Source organism: Micropterus dolomieu, linkage group LG08 (assembly GCF_021292245.1).
Source record: "Micropterus dolomieu isolate WLL.071019.BEF.003 ecotype Adirondacks linkage group LG08, ASM2129224v1, whole genome shotgun sequence".
In the NCBI taxonomy this organism is placed as follows: domain Eukaryota; kingdom Metazoa; phylum Chordata; class Actinopteri; order Centrarchiformes; family Centrarchidae; genus Micropterus; species Micropterus dolomieu.
The window spans coordinates 2962535-2978401 of record NC_060157.1 but is presented as its reverse complement, the minus strand read 5'-3'; the positions used below and the strand labels follow the sequence as shown (position 1 = coordinate 2978401).

Sequence of the window (15867 nt, the reverse complement as noted above, 5' to 3'; positions counted from 1 at the left end):
GACCCGCAACCACAGATCCAGACTCCACAGCTCCAGAGCCAGAAAACCTGCAGGAAGTGATAGGAGGAGAGAGGAGAGGGATGAGAAAGCACAAGACTACCAGAAAGGGGAGAAGTTGTGTTAGTAACATGCAATAATGGGATGAGGTTGCATACAGAGGGAGAGAAAGTAGAGGAGAGAGGAGCTCAGTGCATCATGGGAAATCCCCCGGCAGTCTAGGCCTATAGCAGCATAACTAAGGGATGGTTCAGGACTCACCTGAGCCAGCCCTAACTATAAGCTTTATCAAAGAGGAAAGTCTTAAGCCTACTCTTAAATGTGGAGATGGTGTCTGCCTCCTGAACCCAAACTGGAACCTGGTTCCACAGGAGAGGAGCTTGATAGCTGAACACTCTGGCTCCTAGTCTACTTTTGGAGACTCTAGGAACCACAAGTAACCCTGCATTCTGGTACAACAAAAAAATACAAAATCTTTTTTGTGAACATGTATAGCTGTACAGGTGCACAGAGTGAAGTCACGCCCACCACACATATAGAAAGGGAGGAGAAACGAGAGAAATTAAAGCACCTTCATCTTCCTGACTGATCAGACAGAGTGGAAGGAGTGAAGTGATAGAGGCAGTTGTCCTGCAGTTGAATGATTTGTCTCCATCAGGATCAAATTCAGAATGAATATCCACCGTGTTCTGTTCTTCTGCTTCTTCTCAGGTGAGGACTGATTACCTGACTGTCTCTTTAAAGCTGCAGCACACACTGCTGGACATTTTTCCAAATGTTGGATGACTTGTGCTTTTCAGTTGCTGTGTTCTTATTCAGTTGTCCTGTTGTTCTCTGATGTTTTCTGTTACTAGTTTCTGCAGAAGCATTTCCACAATCTGATCCAGCCCACTGTAATGAAATATAAAGCAATTTAATCTAAATTCATTATTCATCATCTGTTATTCATTGTTGCTCATTTATGTAATCCATGTTAGAAAGTTAGGACATTGTAAAACACTACCAAGTACAAGTGCAACCACAACAACTGCTGTAGAGTCAGTGAAAAGCTGAATTTTGTTGCCTCTGAATCAACTCTGCTTGTCTGTGTGATCTTTGTGGATTAGCCCTCATTAACCTGCAGAATATTTTACAGTCAGTGTACAGGAAGTCCTGACCATCAGGATAAATTAAAATTAAATTAAATTTTGATTGGTTAATTTTGTTGTCACTCTGGATTCATGCCAAGTGCACATACTATGAGCAGAGCCTGCAACCGAGGACACGGCAGGCCCTGAGGGCGGAGATCGGAGCATGAAAAAGCACACGCAGAGACAGGCACATCCAGTTCAAGTTTAAAATTGTGTGTTTATGGTTTTGCTATGAACTAAAATCTTACAGTAATGATTTTTAAATAATAAATAAATGTAAGAAATAATAAATTATAGAACAATATTATCATTACTAATTTGGAATATTTTATTAACTAAAAATTTACACCCGTTAAAAATATTAGAGCCTGTACCTGTCTGCTCATTAGTGGTTTCAGGGACTGACACAAACAAGGAAAAGACACAGCAGACAGACAAAACCCAGGGGAACAGGGAGGAGCACAGCTGTACTACGACAGGAGAACAGTACTTGCATGACTGCATTGTGCCAAGTGTAAAGTTTGGTGGGGGGGATTATGGTGTGGAACATACTCTTCCTTGGTTTCACAGGGCCGCTGGCTCTGCCTGCACTTGGGGTTGGTAGCCTCTGGCTGGGATGGGGGGGCTGTCGGCCCTGGTTTTCCCGTGTTCCCCCTCCCTGTCGGCGGGGGTTCCCCGGCACAGCTCTCTGCTGTTCTCCCTTAGGGCGGGGTGTGGCTGTCCCTGGGGCATGTGGTCTCGGGTCTTTTGCTCTTTCGGGGGTCGTGGGATCCTCTGGCTGCTGGGGTTCTTGCCTGCCTGTCGCCGGTGCTGGTGCTGACTGATGTTGAAAAAGGTCCAAGAGTCAAATTTGGTTTTGATGTGGCTGGAGCTGTGAACAACAAAGATAAAATGAGATGCTTCCTGCAGATTTTACACAGACTGAGAGAACTGTAGCTGCTCATTGATGGATAGAAACATAAATTGTACACAAAGAATATCCACGTGTTTATAAGGTGGTTTGTTGAATTAATTGTAACAAAATCAAATTTTGATCTTTCCAACAGCACTGTGTGGTGGAAACACTGGGCTCGTCAGCGCACAATTCAACATTTATACAGGAGCTGAGGGAGGAACTGGTACAATTAATTGCTACTTCACTCTCTCTGGAAGCAGGAAGTTCTTCTGTAAGAACGAATGTAAAGCAGAAGATATTCTGGTTAAAACAGATGATGTCAGAGCTCAGAGTGGCAGATACAGCATTGAATACAGAAACGGATCTTCTGGAAGAGGAATTGTGTCTGTGACCATCACAAATCTGACCAAGTCTGACTCAGGACGGTACAGGTGTGGTCTGGGCGGGACTTCGGTTCCAGAATCATTCAGGGACTTAGAGGTCAGAGTTTCAGATGGTGAGTTTCTACTGAACAAAATTACACCAAATTTATATTCACCATATTAAGTGATTTCTGAAGAAAAATATAATTGTGGGAAGAATGTATAAGAATAAATAAGAGTTATTTGTGCTGTTCGGACTCTGGTTGTCACATCCTGTGTGAAACCAGGTGAAACAGAACAGGAAATATTGTGATCAAACTGCACTATCTTACAGGTAGTAAATAATGATTGCTCCTCTTTTCAACAGTGCCACTGGCTGGATTTTCTGGTTTTATCCGTACAAATACTGAAGGAGAAGATGTCACACTTGGATGCAGCGATACTATTTACGGAACATGGAAGTTCTTCTGTAAGGGCGAATGTAAAAAACAAGAGGACATTATCATTGAAACAGATGGGAACAGAACTCAGAGTGGCAGATACAGCATAAAGTATGAAGCAGGATCTGCATTTGGACTGTATGTGAGCATCACACAGGTGACCAAGTCAGACACAGGACAGTACAGGTGTGGTTACGGCAGAGCTCTGTCTCCAGATTCATACAGCAGGATTCCACTCATTGTCATAGATGGTGAGTTTTTGTTTTATTAAATATCTTAATCCATGTACCTTCTGTTCAGTGTGGATGTGAACCAGAGAGGGTTAATGGTTGGCACCTTAACATGTACATTTTAATGAGTATATTTGTATATTTATATTGAGTCGTTTAGCTGACGTTTATATCCAAAGCAATAATTGCTATATAGGTCGCCCGCCTCTGGAGCAACTATTCAATTCAATCAACTTTATTAATCCCACTAGGGCAATTAGTTAAGAGCAGCATGCACAACACACACAACATTCACAACATACAAGCAGCCAGTATGTGCACATCTGGTACCCCATAAAGAACCCTACAGGGAGTTTGATTGCCGAAGGTATAAAAGATTTGGAGTGGCGGTTCATCTTGCACACAGGTAGTGCATGACGACGCCCAGAAGGCAACAGAGAATTCACCTGCCAGTGCATGTCCCAGGGAGGCTAAGGTACTTACTGCCTTCTGGATTATTTGTTGGTTACAGAAGGCATTAATTTTATAATGTTGTTCAGGCTGTTCCTGTCTTTAACTGTCAGATTGTGAAACCAACAAGAAAAACTCAAAATACTACACAGGATTACCGGCGTGAAAGAAAAGGAGTTGACAGAGAAGATAAATTCTCTGTTGCCCCCACTTCACAATGGTGGCGGTGTTTATATCAAACTTAGCATGGTCATCAAAAAGAGTGCCCAAGTATTTATAGGATGAGACAATTTCCACCTGTTGGTTGTGTATGACTGCTCTCTGAAGCAGCATCTCTGTTAGTAAAGTCAGTTATTAATTCTTTGGTTTTATATACATTTAAGTCAAGGACTCAAGTCATCTCTAGTGCATTCCCGTGGTCAGACACTGGACCTCGGAGGAGTGACAACAACGCAGTTTCATCGGAAAACTTCACCAGATAGCTGCTCTCCTTTCCTTCTGTGTACAAAATAAAATCTAATAGACATGTAGAAACAATGATCCTGTCGAGAGGAATAAGGAGTCTGACCCAGACTAGGGATTGAGTGTCTTGCTCAGGGATCGCAAAATCATATAATCAGGATTGTTGTTGTACTATTGGATGGGCTCTGTTGGACTGTTGCCACAGTTCTCTCAGTCTGTGTAAAATCTGCAGGAATCATCTCCTCATCATTGTGTCTTTGTTGTTCACAGCTTTTTCAGTCCCTGAAGCCACTAACCAGCTGACAGGTACAGTTCACAGCAGTGAGCAGGCGCTACCATTTTTAAAGGGTGTCATTTTTAGTTAATATTCCAAATTAGTAATTATAATATTGTTCTATATTTATCATTTATTACAATGGTATATTTATGTAGTATTTTTTTTTTATTTTTTTATTTTACACTGCATTAATAAAATTCATACTAAAATGTATGTTACTTGTCTCTTAGGTTACTTCTTGCCTCTGGTTGTGTGCCTGCCCTTGGTTTTTGTGCTGTTGGCTGTTTTTCTGCTGGTCATCTACAAATGGAAGACAAGGAGGAATAGTGGTTTGAACAACACAGGAAATGCAAGCAGCATGAAGACAGAGGTGACTAACTTTAACTTGTTTTGACTTGTTGTGACTGATAGTAAACAGGGGGTCACACAATACGCGAGCTAACAGCGGCTGCGACACCCGACGCTGGTCTCCAAGCCACGTTTTTTCAAGAAAACACACTGAAATGTGAAAGATAGCAATTATGAAGACAAAAAATATAGGTGAAAGAATGGATTAGCACACGCAAGTAGCAGGGATTGTCTGGAAAAAGTGTTTTGCGGGGAAAAGTAGCTGCCTGTTATGCCAGTCGCATGCTCTCATTGGCTGGACGTGGATGTCAAGTCGGCCGACTCCTCAAGAGGTTTGGCGTGCTAGATATCTGGCTGGCGTTTGCGATATGTCAGCGATGCGTCAGGGAGCCGTTTTGATGCATCGTTGTGTAGTTCACACATAACGACCGGCGACCGCTGATTTACCCCTGATCACAGCCTCACGGTCACCGAGCTCAAGTAGTGTGAACTAGGCTTAAGACAGAAAGCTTGGAGCAGAAGAGTGTGGCCCTGTGGATTAAAATGTCAGTCTCTCAGTTGGTCCACTACTTTGATCCAGATTAACATATATCTTAACAATGATTTCATGGATTGTCATGAAATGTAGTTCTGCACAAACGATGAATCCTAACAACTCTGACTTTTCATCTAGAGCAGCAGCATCTCAGACCAACACACGTAATCAAACTGTGTAGAAACAAAATAAAACTAACCAAAACAATCTTTGTCTGTGTTTACACTGTTCCAACAATCAGCCACTCTGGTTTGGTTGAAATAATAACGCTTAGTTCATTGAAATATTCGGTCTCTACGCCTCAGCAAGCAGCCACTAAACCGGCTTCAATGGCTGCTGGGGTCGAATGCTCCCGTCAAAGTATGTCCACTAAAAGAGCTTGTTTTGCAACTGACGGGCTCAGATTTTTATTCTAAGTTTCAAAAGTGACACGATTATGGAAGGGATACCTACAGAGAAACATTTTACAGAAGACATTTTTTATTAAACTGTAATATTCTTTTTCTTTAACCAGAAATCATTTTACCTTCCAGATCATCGTTAAACACCTTTATTTATACCCGACAGACACAAATAAAACTCACCAAAACCGTCTTTTGTTGTCTTTGCACTGTTCAGCAATCACCAAAATGGTGTAGTGGAAATAAACCCTTACTTCACAGCGTTATTATTTCTCTAAGGGGTTCCTTAAAACTATGATTCTTGGCATAGAATGCTCATTACCTCTTACAGGTGGTTACCTTTTTTCCCAGTTGCTGATGTCTGTCAGTTAGCTGTATATGCTATCAGACTAACATCACCTCCCCTACGCACCTGGAGGTTTTTGATCTTGGACCTTTTAATAACTCAGAGTGCAGACAGCTTTATGATAGTTGTCTTTGGTTAGAGCACATATAATTGTGAAATGATTCAACCTGTGAAACACATTTTGAAACTTAAAGTATATAATATAATAATCACATCTATAAAATAGTCAATAAAATGCTTTTGCCACTGTTGCACTGTTAGCTGGAAGGATGGTCAGCTGTACTCTTGTTACTTGACATTTATTTTGACATGCATTGTATACATTTTTTATAAATGTATATTGTTTTGTTGTTTGGTTGTATAGATTTATATTTGGCTGTTTTACCTTTTTTGACTAAAAATCTTTGTTTTCACTTCTTTGCACTAACATTATTGATACTGCTTTTTATTCTGGTCTTATTGTGGTACAATATATATCTTGTTCTACTGAACTTAATTTCCTTTACAAACTACTTTGTCTTTCTTGCACTAAAAGTACAATTTAAATTTTAGGGATTTTGTTCCAGGTCTCTAGACATTTCAGTCACTGACACATTAACAAACAATTATCTAGAAATAACAAATAGCTGGTCTGTTGGTCTGGCAGCTGCTGTATTTCAGGTTTGAAGTCATTCTCGTTTTATTTTCAGGTGTCTGTCATCTATCAGAACAACTCAGTCTCCACAAATAAAGACACCATCTACGAGAACTAATGGGGATGAGGACCAAACCTACTGTAGATCTCTAGCTCTAGACTCACTAAGGCAAAAAAAAGTAGATCCCATCACTCCGGTTCTGAGGTCTTTACACTGGCTTTCTGTCTGTCAGAGAATTTATTTTAAAATAATTAAATGTAGTATTATTATTATAATTATTATAAAGCACTGAATGTGTTAAAGCCAAAATACATTTTTGATCTTCTGCTCTGATATGAACCATCCAGACCTCTCAGGTCGTCTGGGACAGCTCTGCTTTCTGTCCACAGAGTCAAAACTAAACATGAAGAAGCATTGTTCAGTTTTTATGCTCCGTATATCTGCAACAATCTCCCAGAAAACTGCAGGTCTGCTGCCAATCTCTCTTCTTATAATTTAAATCAAGACTTTTCTGTTAGCCACTGCTTTTTATTAATTAAAATTCAAGACGTTTGATTAATATGGTATACTGCACACTTGTCATGGTTTTGGGTTTTCTAGTCCTGTTTGGGGGTTTTGTTCCATGACTTGCATTTCAGCCTTGTTTGTTCTTATGTCCTTTTGTATGTTCAGCTTTGTGTGTCTGGTTCTAGTCCGTTGTCATTTGCTCTGGTTTTTGTCCACTTGTCAGCCTGTCTTGTCCATGTCATCTGCTTCTGGATTCTGAGTGGTGTGTTCAGTGTCTGTGTCAAGTTACATTTTTGTGCTATGTCTGTTCAGTCTGCGTTGTGATGTTAATCTCTATTTCCTGTTTTAGTCTGAAGTTGTCTGTGTCTTTGTGTAGTTTTGCTTCCCATTCTGTTTCATTACTTTGATTTGTCACACGTTTTGTGCTCCCACCCTGCTCGTTTGCCTCAGTATTTAATGCCTGTTTTCCTGTCCAGTCTTTGTTGGTTCACTGTAGCTTGTAGTTGCTCTGTCGCTCTTGTCTAGTGTGTTTGTTTGCTCCTGCCTCGTGTTCTGCCTGTAAATTTGCATGGACCTTTTTTGCCTTTTGCTTGTGTTATGGATTTTGTTTTCATTTGGACTTACCTTGGACTCAGCCGCTCCCTGTAAGTGTGCTCGCTTTATGTTAAAATAAATCACAGAACTGTACCTGCTCTGCTGCTGTGTCCAGCATTTGGATTCTCAACCTGTTTACACTAAAGACTAAACCTGACAACTTTTACTGTCCTGCTTAATCTTGTTGTTTTTTTCTATTTAACTCTTTAAATCAGATTCACATGTCTTTTTTTTTTTTATAGTTCCCTATGTTGCTTTCGCAAAGCTCTTTGAGTTACCTTGTTGTTGAAACGTGCCATAAAAATTAACTTGCCTTTCTTTGATTAATTAAAATGGGGATGTCTGGATATGAATCTTTTGTACTGTGCAGCTTATAATGCGCTGTGGTTCCGTTTTGTTCCTTTTGTGTTGGTAGCTCCCAAATGAAAGTTAGAATGACCAGGAGAATCTCTTGCTGCAGTGTCCGATGTGTCATCCAGATTCTTTTTAACTATTTGTGTTTTAAAGTAAAAGTAAAATATGTTGGTGGCATAAACAATAAATAGAAAAATATTTAAACCAAACGCTTACAGTAGCTTATAGGTGGTCTGTTGTGAATGGGGTGAATGTGGAAATTAGCCTGGATTGACGTTAGATTCCCGGCCTGCAACTGTTGACATATGCAGTACAACTCTCAAAGCTGGTTCAAGAAAGAAAGTTACAGAAAAAAAGGTTTATTTGTGATAATCTTTGCTCTTGTTAACACTGACAATCAATACACAACTGCTGTGGCTACAAACTTCTCTATTTTTAAATATCAAAACCAGCTTAACAACAAAGGGTTTTTGTACTTCAGTACTCCATTAATATCATACTCAAGTCCCATTTTTTTACTTCAAATTATTGAGAAACACATGAAAGGAACAGTTGTCAAAACTATGGAATATTTTATAGAATTTGTCAAATTAATCTGCCTCAAAAATACACGAGCAGACATTTCCTTAATGCACTGTAAACTGTATGACCTTGATTATGCATAATAAGGTGAACACTTAAAGTATATGATATTAATACATATGTTGATTAAAATTCAGTAAAAAGTACAAGATTAGAAGACCCCAGAGAACGAGGCCCTGTGGAACCACATCCTTTCAGATTGATCATATTTGCGTGCAGATGCGCCAAACCAATGCAAGTGGAGAGAGTTTTGGTCTGGTTGTTCGTGTTGAATTACTCCTCTCATTCAGTCACGGTAACGTTACACAGCAACTACACCGACCAGCATGGAGCCCAGGTCATCAGACATCCCCGCACAAATCTGGAGGACACACAGAGGATGCAAAGGAGGAACTAAACAACTAGGGAAGAGAGAGGGGTCCAGACAACAGAGGCTTAAGAAAGGAGATTTATCCTTGAGATTACTGGCTAATAAGATGGAAGAGCTACACCGGGAAATACCTGACCACAATGTTTCCATCTATGCCTTTTACACTAAAGGCGGAGGGCTTGCTGTAGTTAACAATAGATGGTGTAATCCTGGTCACATTAAGATTAAAAAACGTATCTGCAGCCTGGACATTGAACTGCTTGCCCACAGGAAATTTCACATGCAATCTTTGTAGCTGTCGGTGTGTAACTTGATTTACACCGCCATTGCTCAACTCCAGACTCAACATCCGAGTGGACACATAGTAATCTCAGGTGACTTCAACCACGTCATTATGGCCACACACACTAACCAATTTCTCCCAGTATGTGAGTTCTCATACAGGAGAGGAGAGGACCCTGGACTTACATTAAGCTTGCACTAAAAGAGCTATTTAAATAAAATGATCAAATTATCTCTGGATGTTTAAATTGTGATCACTGGAACATTAACAAATATCTGATATGTTCGTTTGGCTGCTGCTGTATTTCACGTTTGATGTTGTTTCTGTTTAATTTTCAGTCTGTCACCATTGAGGACTTACCTCCAGTCTCTACAAGTGAAGACCACACCTACCAGAGCCTCGAACCAGGGATCAGGTCCAACTACTCGACTCTACATTTTAAGGAACACAAAATGTAATGTTTTTATTTAAATCTTGGTTTTGCACTGTGCGGCTTATAATGTGCTGTGAAGTTCTTTTTTTATTCCTTTTTGTTGGCAGATATTATTTATAAATTATATTATCACCTCTCTGCTGCTGATACAGAGCTAATCATTTGTTTCAGGGTGTTCAGCAGTTTATCACTTATTATTCTGAAATATCAAATCTGTCTTCAGAAATGTTGGTGTTTGTTGAGCAAAATGGCAAGATACAGCTCTCATCCTGTAAAATTAAAAGCCAAGGAGTAAAAATGAGTTTGAAGTTGCGATTTAACAACCAGATAGCTGGGGGCCAGTCTGAAATGAAGAGGAAATTCATTCCACATGTGAAGTGATTTCGCTCACGAGTTCCAATAAGGAGACGAGCAGCAGCATTTTTAACCAGTTATAGACGAGAGAGGGAGGCCTGGCAAATACCTATATACAAAGCATTACAACAATCAAGGTGTGTTGTGATAAATGCATGTATAATCTTCTCAAAGTCTGAAGGATAAAAAGGGCTTTAGCTTAATACTAGCTTTCACAACAGAATTGATACAGACCACAACCACAACATAAGGTGCCCAGGTGTATTTGGGAGACATCAGAGGCCCCACTGGGTCTAAATATCATGACCTCAGTTTTACTCTTGTCAAAGTTTAAAAATTCAACAACATCCAGGCTTTAATATCATTAAACCAATATTTTTAAAGAGCTTCCATCTTTTTTTTATTTTTATGGGCAGGTAGATTTGCGAATCATCTGCGTAGAGATGGAAGCTGATGATGTGTTTTTTCAAGATTGATCCAAGGGGAAGCAAATAGAGTGAGAAAAGAACTAGCCCGAGAATCAAACTCTGGGGAACTCCACATGTGAGGGACACTAAATCTAAAAATGACTCTAAAATCTCTGTTTGACAAGTTTTACCTAAACAGTTATAAGACAGTGCCTTCAATACCTACGCCATGCTCAAGGCGAGAAATAAGGACGCTGTGGTCAACTGTTTCAAATGCTGCTGTAAGATCTAAAAGCATAACAATCGCATGATCTACAGCAGTGGTTCTCAACCTTTTTTGGGCCAGCGCCCCCCTATCCATTATCCTGGTCCCTTACCGCCCCCCATCAAAAAAGATGTTTGCTATTTGCCCTGAATATTGTTGTTTTGTATTGTTTTTATTGTTACTATTGTTATTAAAAACATGGAAAAGGTAACAAAAAAGCCATTTGAAAAGTAATTATATTTAACCAATAAGTGAAAGTTCCTCCCAGAAACTGTGTCTGAAGCCAGATACTGTTTTTCCTGGATGGGACACGTAAGAAGTGGGGAGTATGGGGGTCCTCCCCCAGAAGATTTTGAGCTTTAAACACTTAATTTCCTGCATTCTGGTGAAAATTTCTCCTCCAATTTCTGCCTTTTCTGCACCAATTTATGGTGGAAATGTCTAAAAATTCAGGTGGCAGATGACAATTCAAAATATATAATTATAATAGAATATAATGTACTGAGGTTCTTTCTTTCTTAATGCTTTTAAATATTTTTCTTTTTTTCAACTTATTTAATATCATCCCTGCTGAGTCAACACACATGATTCACATGAAGTCTTACCGCCTCTTTTGTGGGGAAGTAACCTATTTAAATGTGTTTGTGGTTTTCATCTCAGTGATAAATTAATCCGTTTCAGTTATTGACTGGACTTTATTATCTCATCTGTTAATAACTATCATAACATATCATAACTCAGTGTTTCCCACAGAATGAAAGTGTAACTGTGGCGCAGATACAGCATGCTAGCCTCAAAAACCCAGCTGTATTTTAACGTTAACTTAGCTCTCCTTATTAGCTAGGCTCCTTACATGCTTGCTAATAACTTTTAATAGCTGGGACAAGAGGGAGAGAGAGCGAGAGAGCGAGGTACGGATGGGAGGGCGGGTGAGAGGATGTGCTGCACGAATACGCGCTGCCTGCAGCTCAAATACGATGGTGGTCAGCGCTGATATTGTGGCAGGCCGCCACAAATAAATGAACGTATGGGAAACACTGTAACTTATCTGCTCATGTTCAAAACTTTCTGCACATTCAGAATCTCTCCCACATATGAGTTTTCTGACATGTAAAGAAAAGTTGTTATAGGAGACTAACGTCATTAGCCTATTTAAAGAGAATTCATAATATTTTACTACACGCTCCATACTGCATTATGTTACTGATTCGCTGGAAGTATCCCCTCGCCGTCTGACAGACAAAAATGAATGAGACAAGGAGGTGCTCATGCCGGGGGAAAACGAAACTAACCGACAACACCTGTGATCAGACAGAAAGCTCACAAATAATTCCCCACACGTTAACTTCAGTTCGGATGTCAGCTAACTACTATTTTGTTAATTATGTAGCATGTCTAAACTACGTACGAATTTTAATAAATTCATGAGAATTAATACTAATAATCTTTATTTGTAGAGCACTTTTCAAAAACAAGTTACAAAGTGCTTTAACAAGTGTAAAGACAATAATACAAAAACAATACAAGATAAAAGCATGAAAACATTGAAAAGACTAAAATACAGATAAATATAAAATTAGTAAAATAAAATAAAAAGGATAAAATAAAGTCAAATAAGATCGGGAAAGGCTCTCCTATAAAAGTATGTTTTAAGAAGGGACTTAAAAGAGTTCACTGACTCAGCCGACCTGATTTCCTCGGGCAGGCTGTTCCAGAGCCTCGGGGCCCTGACAGCAAACGCTCTGTCCCCTTTAGTTTTCAGTCGAGACTCTGGAACAGACAACAGACCTCTGCCCGAGGATCTCAAGGTACGTGCTGGTGCGTATGGGACTAAAAGGTCAGAAATATAACAATCAGATAATATTATAAGTGGCTGCACCTGATCCCGATGGACACGAAGGGCTTAAAGGCAGACAGCCGAGGGGGGAGTGGCTGCGGAGTTCTGCCTGAAACTGTCACACTGAGGAGCACCGATGCCACTGTTTGAGCTAGCTGTCTCTCCCCGTGCACCTCCAAGTGTAACGTTACTGTTTAATTAATTTTTTTAATTATTCAAAAATGTATTCACTGTTACGTGCATCGTGCACGTTCACATGCACGTGCTTTGCTGGTCTTTATTTACTACTATCCTGACTATTAGATTATTGTTTGGTTGTTAACCACAAAACCTTATTTAAAACATTGGGACAGAATCAATAATAAATAAATAAAGTCACTGAGAGGTGGATGTTTTAGTGGTTGTGTTTGGAGAAAACTGCTAAATGATTCAATACTAATTACAGGCAGCAATTTAGGTTGTTAAATAAACTGATCTGACTGGTCATTGATAATCACAGACAGACAGCAGCTGAAACTTAAACACTACAGCAGCTCCGCAACACAGACGATCTGGAAAATTGGTAGTGACCATGTTCATTTTTGCTCGGATCCTCTAAACTACAGAATTAAATATGACAGATGTTGCAGATTACAGTTGCAACGCCTGGTAAATGCTGCCGAGGTGGTGCTGATATTTAGAAGATTGCAAGATTGTCAGTCGAGTAGATGCTGGATTGTCAGCCAGTTCAAGCGTAGACCCAGTCCAGACGCTTTAGCAAGTCACACAGACCCAGGTGAAACATAGACGGCCTCAGCCAGTATAAGCACAGCCAGAGATGCACAGCCAACATCAGATAAAAGCAGCTCAGACCCTATTGGGACATGCGCTGTTCCACCAAATGACCCAGCAGACTGGCCCCCAGTCTTAACAGACTTCATGAGGACTGAGTTAGTATGCAGATGTCCATCCAAACGAGCACTGGATTTTTCTAGAAGAGGTTTCCTTTCAGACTTATTACAGAGACAGACTGCTTTAAAGGAGGGAGGATTGCAGTGAGAGCACTGCGGTGTCAGTAGTGTGCAGCAATGATAAATTGTTTACATGGATCACGAGTCAGGTAGGAGGGCCCGTAGCAGAATTTTGCTTAGGGCCCCAGGGAGATCAAGACCGGTTCTGATTACAGCCATGCGTAACATCAACTTCTGGTGAAACTACACATTGTAGCACAGTTTATTCACTTCCCTAACTCAGGTTTACTCTAAATAAACTGATCTGACTGGCTGTCGATGGTCGATGATCAGATAATCACAGGCAGACAGCAGCTGAAACTTAAACACTACAGCAGCTCCGCACCACTGATGATCTGGAAAACTGGTAGTGATCATGTTCAATTTGCTCGGATCCTCTAAACTACAGCGTTAAATGTTGCAGATTACAGTTGCAACGCCTGGTAAATGCTGCCGAGGTGGTGCTGATATTTATCAGATACAGTTTGAAAATAGCCTACAGAAGAGTCACAATGGGTGTGATGTTTGTGGTCAGTGCGTGAAACAGAGCAGAGTTTTTATACAAAGACAAAAAGACACCAGCTTGTCCAGACAGATGAATCTAAAATTACCAAGAATGTTGACTTTCACAAAACATTTCCTCTTTTGATGTAAAATTAAAGGTTTAGAATTTTAAAAGTGACTTCAGTCAGATCTGTTTTTACTACATTTCAAAGCAGCCGCAACATGAAGTTCACACTTCTTCAAGAACCATTGCAAGAGGCGGGAAGGATGTGGGGGCACAGGTCCTCATCCTCTGGGGCCTTGTAATCTTGTACTTCTCTTTTACTGGATTTTATCCAACATACTTATTAATATAATATATTTTAAGTGTACATCTTATTATGCTTAATCAAGGTCATAAAAATTAACCCCCAACTACTATGGAGACCGATTTTGATATTTGAAGATTTTAAAATCTGCCGATATATCAGCCACAATAAGTTTTTTACCTTCTGTTCAGAAACACATAACAAAGATTATTTCTAACATTTGTTATGTTTTGAGATCTCACAAAGATAACATAACAGAATGTTAATAAAGTTAATGTCAAAAGTTAAAGATGCATTATAAACTATAGAGTAGTACTAATTAGCAGTAAAGAATATGTATTGCGTGGGCCTGCCAAACAGACCCTATAAATAAAAAATCTTAACATACTACTACTAGTACGAACAATAATAACAATAATACTATAAACAGTCTTCCTCAAGTCATTAAAATTATATTACATTATAGTGAGTTTTTTATATATATATAAAAATCCCCCTCTCACCCCTTGTGGTATGTTTCATCCTCAAGCTCTGGTCCTCTACCAGAGGCCTGGGAGTTTGAGGGTTCTGCGCAGTATCTTAGCTGTTCCTAGGACTGCACTCTTCTGGACAGAGACCTCTGATGTTTTACCTGAAATCTGCTGGAGCCACTCTCCCAGTTTGGGGGTCACAGCCCCCACTGGCACCACTGTTGCTCTTGATTTCCACATCTTCTGATTTTACACAACACAAATGTAAAAATACATGTTTTGGGTGGTGAGATATTTGTGTATTTTTTTTTTTTTACAGATCTCTGCAGTACACATTGGACAAAATTCCACAAATGTGTTAAAAGGACGTTACAAATGTAACATGACCCACAAATTGACAGAAAGCAATCTGCAAATGTGCAAAAACTGTTTCGTGTGTAGACGTCACTCTGTATTTTTGTGGAGAAGATTTTACGCATCCAGGTGGATGCACAGATTGGTCTGCCTGGTCTTGCGGTCTCGAGCTATCCACTGGTATTATTGCCAATTCCCTTCTGGGCTCTGTCCATGCTATGAAGCCTGACGCGAGCTTCCATGTTGTGCAGGGGCAGGTTATTGGCCGGTAGTTGGATGATCCTTCATGATCAGGACTGTCCGCCATTCTAGGTCGGTCCCATCCATCAGCCGGTGGCTCATTTGTGCTGCCGATAGGTGTGGATCATGTCAGGGCCTGGTGCTGTCCAGCTCTTCATACCTGCCACCTGTCTTTCTTGGATGTCTGCTGTTGTAGCCACTGAGCATTGGAGCATTGGTGAGCATACTGTACATTTGTGTTATTACCCTGCCACTGAGAGTACACTTTGGATGGTTTGGTGGAGAACATCGGGTTTATTCTCCTGGATTCTCCCCTGTATCTCTTTAGGCAGGTAGTCAGAGCGGTAAGTCTGCAATGTTGCCTTCTGGTCTTTGTTTGTCAGTCTCCAGAGCCTCAGGTATCAACAGCTTGTTGCACTTGTTAGGTATGTGCGGTCTCACTCATATCTGAGGTAGGCAAGTAGCATTAATGACCTTGCCTTGCCTCCTGATCACGCCCCCCCCCCCC

At 40.2% G+C, this 15867-nt stretch overlaps 1 protein-coding gene across 1 annotated transcript in view; it reads left to right on the top strand.

Annotated features, from left to right (window-relative positions):
* Window positions 1-15867, top strand: part of LOC123974603 (polymeric immunoglobulin receptor-like) — a 21075-nt gene that overhangs the window by 3714 nt on the left and 1494 nt on the right. The window contains exons 3-7 of the mRNA XM_046055426.1: window positions 2174-2518; window positions 2752-3075; window positions 4237-4272; window positions 4474-4613; window positions 9537-9652. Coding sequence (XP_045911382.1) covers window positions 2174-2518; window positions 2752-3075; window positions 4237-4272; window positions 4474-4613; window positions 9537-9652 — 961 coding nt within the window. The remainder of the gene's footprint in view (window positions 1-2173; window positions 2519-2751; window positions 3076-4236; window positions 4273-4473; window positions 4614-9536; window positions 9653-15867) is intronic.